The sequence below is a fragment of the Silurus aristotelis genome (assembly GCF_946808225.1).
Source record: "Silurus aristotelis genome assembly, chromosome: 14".
In the NCBI taxonomy this organism is placed as follows: domain Eukaryota; kingdom Metazoa; phylum Chordata; class Actinopteri; order Siluriformes; family Siluridae; genus Silurus; species Silurus aristotelis.
In genome coordinates, this window is record NC_139587.1 from 17,471,865 (window position 1) to 17,474,725 (window position 2,861).

Consider the following 2,861-nt stretch of genomic DNA (forward strand, 5'->3'; position numbering starts at 1 on the left):
GCTTTCATTAGCCTTAATGTAGTCTGTAATTGCATCAAAGAATTGCATGGTGTTTTTATTCACTGTGCTGGTGTCTCCAGTGTGCTCGGAAATAAAAAAGAAGCCCAGCTGCATTTCTAAAGACCTGTTTGCTGCTAGCCTAATTACCTGTTGACAAAGTAGGCCAAAGAACCACAGAGGAGCACAGGCAACCACCTTTATGTGATTAATTCCCGAAATAAGATGAGGGTATTTTTTTTTTCTTTTCAATCTTGATATTTGTATTAAATATCTACATCATAGAAATGATTACACTTTATTTATTCATGAGCCAAACGGAGGAAAATGAGAACAAAACAACGGGGAGACATCAACCAACTTACATGGGCTTAAGATGTTGTGTACAATCAGTGGATCAAAATGTTGAAAAGTCATCAGGCCTTTATATTTGTGATCTGAATATATCTCTTACCATTTCAGTTCAGTCTTCCTAACTGAGTGTCGCATGTACTCACTTGCCCACTTCCCATGAAAAAAGGGGAGCAATTCGTTTACACAATCAACGTATTATTTAGCCGAGAAAAGAGAGACGCGGACACGCGTGCTTCTGATGTCCAGGGCCAAATCGTGATTGTCACTGCAGTTTAGAGAAGTGGTTTAAGTAACTTTCTCTCTGTTTTAACACTCTAGCGCTTTGTTCCTCCTTTCTCCGGGAAATATGTCCTCGTAGGCCGGCGGTGAGTCGTTCAAAGGCGGGTAAGAGAACCCGTACACGTGGTGGAGCTCGTTTTGGGCAGGCGCGTAGCCAGGGAGTTCGATAGACGGATGTCCGCTTTTCCGCGCCTCTGCACCGTCCTCCCGCGCCTGCGACCCGCACACTGCCAGGCTTATATAAGAGACCGACCGGAAGTCAGCGGTCACGGTGAGCTCGCGCTCTTCGCCCAGCAAGACAGCGCGCGCGCTGCGCCTGTGCGCCCGGCGCCTCCGATAGAACTGCGCCGCCTGGTAGCGCTTGATGACCACCAGGTTGACAAGTCCAATGAGGCACTCGAGAGCGTTAAGCACGGTGGACGCCACCAGGCCGCGCTGGTAATCCTTGAGGCGCCCGCACGCCGCAGGTACATCCACGGTGTCCAAGCAGTAGCGCGAGTACTTCCGCTCCACGAGCGACACGGCGTCGCCGTCCACCACTGCGCCCGAGAACGCCGTGAGCACGCCAAGCAGAAAGACGAGGAGCCCGAAGAGGAAGAAATTGCGACAAGGGGCTTTGCCCTTGCAGCAAAGCAACGCCATGGCAAGCAGTGCCTGTCCAAGTCCGAGCAGGATTCCCGAGTAGAACGCGCCAGCAGCAGCGCTGAGCTGGAAGTGCGCCTTCACTTTGGCTCCGAGAGAGAGACACTCGAACCCGACCACTGCCGCGCTCACGGCGCACGCGAACAGCAGGCTGCTGGAGACCACGGCGCACGCTCCTTTCCCACTCAACTTCATTATAATCCTCCTCTGCCTCGTCCGGCCCGTCACCCTCCTTCATCCTCCTTGGTCCTCTTCTCCAGCTCTTCTTGAAGTGCCCTCACACTGGGACATGACTCGCCGATGGCTGCTCGGAGAACGGAGGATATGCGGAGCCACGTGCCGTGCCGCCGTTTCCCACCGCTTCCCCAACGGATGAATAATTGATGGGCAGGGCGCGCTCCTTCTGCGGTAACAGCCGCCCAAATCCAGCTTAAAGGTAGCGATTACCTTCATGACCTTCTCCCGCCATCCACTTCCGCAGGGCTTAGTCGTGAAGACCGAGAGGAAAGACGCTCCCTCCCGCTCTTACAGCCCTCCAGAGCGCGCCGCCGTGAGCGAGCGCACATCAGTGAGACTGGCTTTCAGTCTGAGCTTTGAACTCGCTCCTTTCCGACTGGCAGCAAACTCGAGAATGCGACACATAGTGATACTTTCTTTTACTGCTTTCCCATTTTCAAGCAGAATCTCGCTTTAGATACTTATAAATAGGCATATGGCTTTCTCAATATAAGCAGAAATAAGTATAATAATGCCTTTGGTAGGACAGTGCGTTATAGAGAAAGAAAGTGATGCAAAGTTCTTCTACTGAAATTGTCTTAACACTTTCAAGTGAAGATGAAGTCTATATCACTGTGGATGCGTTATAAGACCATGTCTGGGTTTCTCGGTGCTGTATGTGCTGTCCGTGGTGCTGAAACACTGCCTTGCGTGTATCAGGCGGAGCTCGGATTGGCTTTTTAGGGAGGGGCTAATGTTACTTTTCTTGCGTTGACATGATAACTAGGTTCACAGGCCTTTTGAAAAATAAGCCCTGGGGTTCTACGTGACTTTGTGACGATCAAAAAAAAATTTTTTTAGAACAAAAGCCTTTTTTAGCCAAGTATATTTTATGTTATTTTGTTTTAAAAGCTCTTTCAAGTAAAAGAAAAAAAATCTCCCTTTTTATTTGAATGGTTTGTCAAGGTTTATCCAGCACATCGGTGTGCAGAAAAGCACTTAGGAATAGGTTTCTATAAGAAAAACAATAAGCTATAAAGATACATTTAAAAGATAAATGTCTGTGTTTCATATTTTATCATTCTTTGTAAAATGTCAAAATATGCATACTGGCAAAAATATTTAATTTTATATTTCTCCAGTCCACAGAGGAAAACATTTTAACACCTCTATGCATAAAGAACGGATTGAAAAATCCTATACAGCCTGTCACTTTAATAAGTGTACTTTATATGCATGTATGTGCATAGAGAAACATGAAAAGTAATGATTGCATTTTGATCCTAAAAAGATTAAAAACTATTTCATTTATTTAAGAAAAGGCTTAAGATAGACATATGCATCATTTTAATGAGCTGCATAAATAGTTTACA

The 2,861-nt window shown here is 46.7% G+C and overlaps 1 protein-coding gene across 1 annotated transcript; it reads right to left on the reverse strand.

The window, feature by feature from the left end:
- Nucleotides 1–281: 281 nt before the first annotated feature.
- Nucleotides 282–2,280, reverse strand: tmem271 (transmembrane protein 271). The gene has a single exon (XM_083561684.1). The coding sequence runs from the start codon at nucleotides 1,465–1,467 to the stop codon at nucleotides 658–660; it is 810 nt and encodes a 269-aa protein (XP_083417810.1). The 5' UTR covers nucleotides 1,468–2,280; the 3' UTR covers nucleotides 282–657.
- Between the last annotated feature and the right edge of the window lie 581 nt (nucleotides 2,281–2,861).

What these genes read in the sequence shown, in the direction of transcription:
- tmem271 (XM_083561684.1), bottom strand. Translation starts at nt 1,467, where the DNA reads ATGAAGTTGAGTGGGAAAGGAGCGTGCGCCGTGGTCTCCAGCAGCCTG.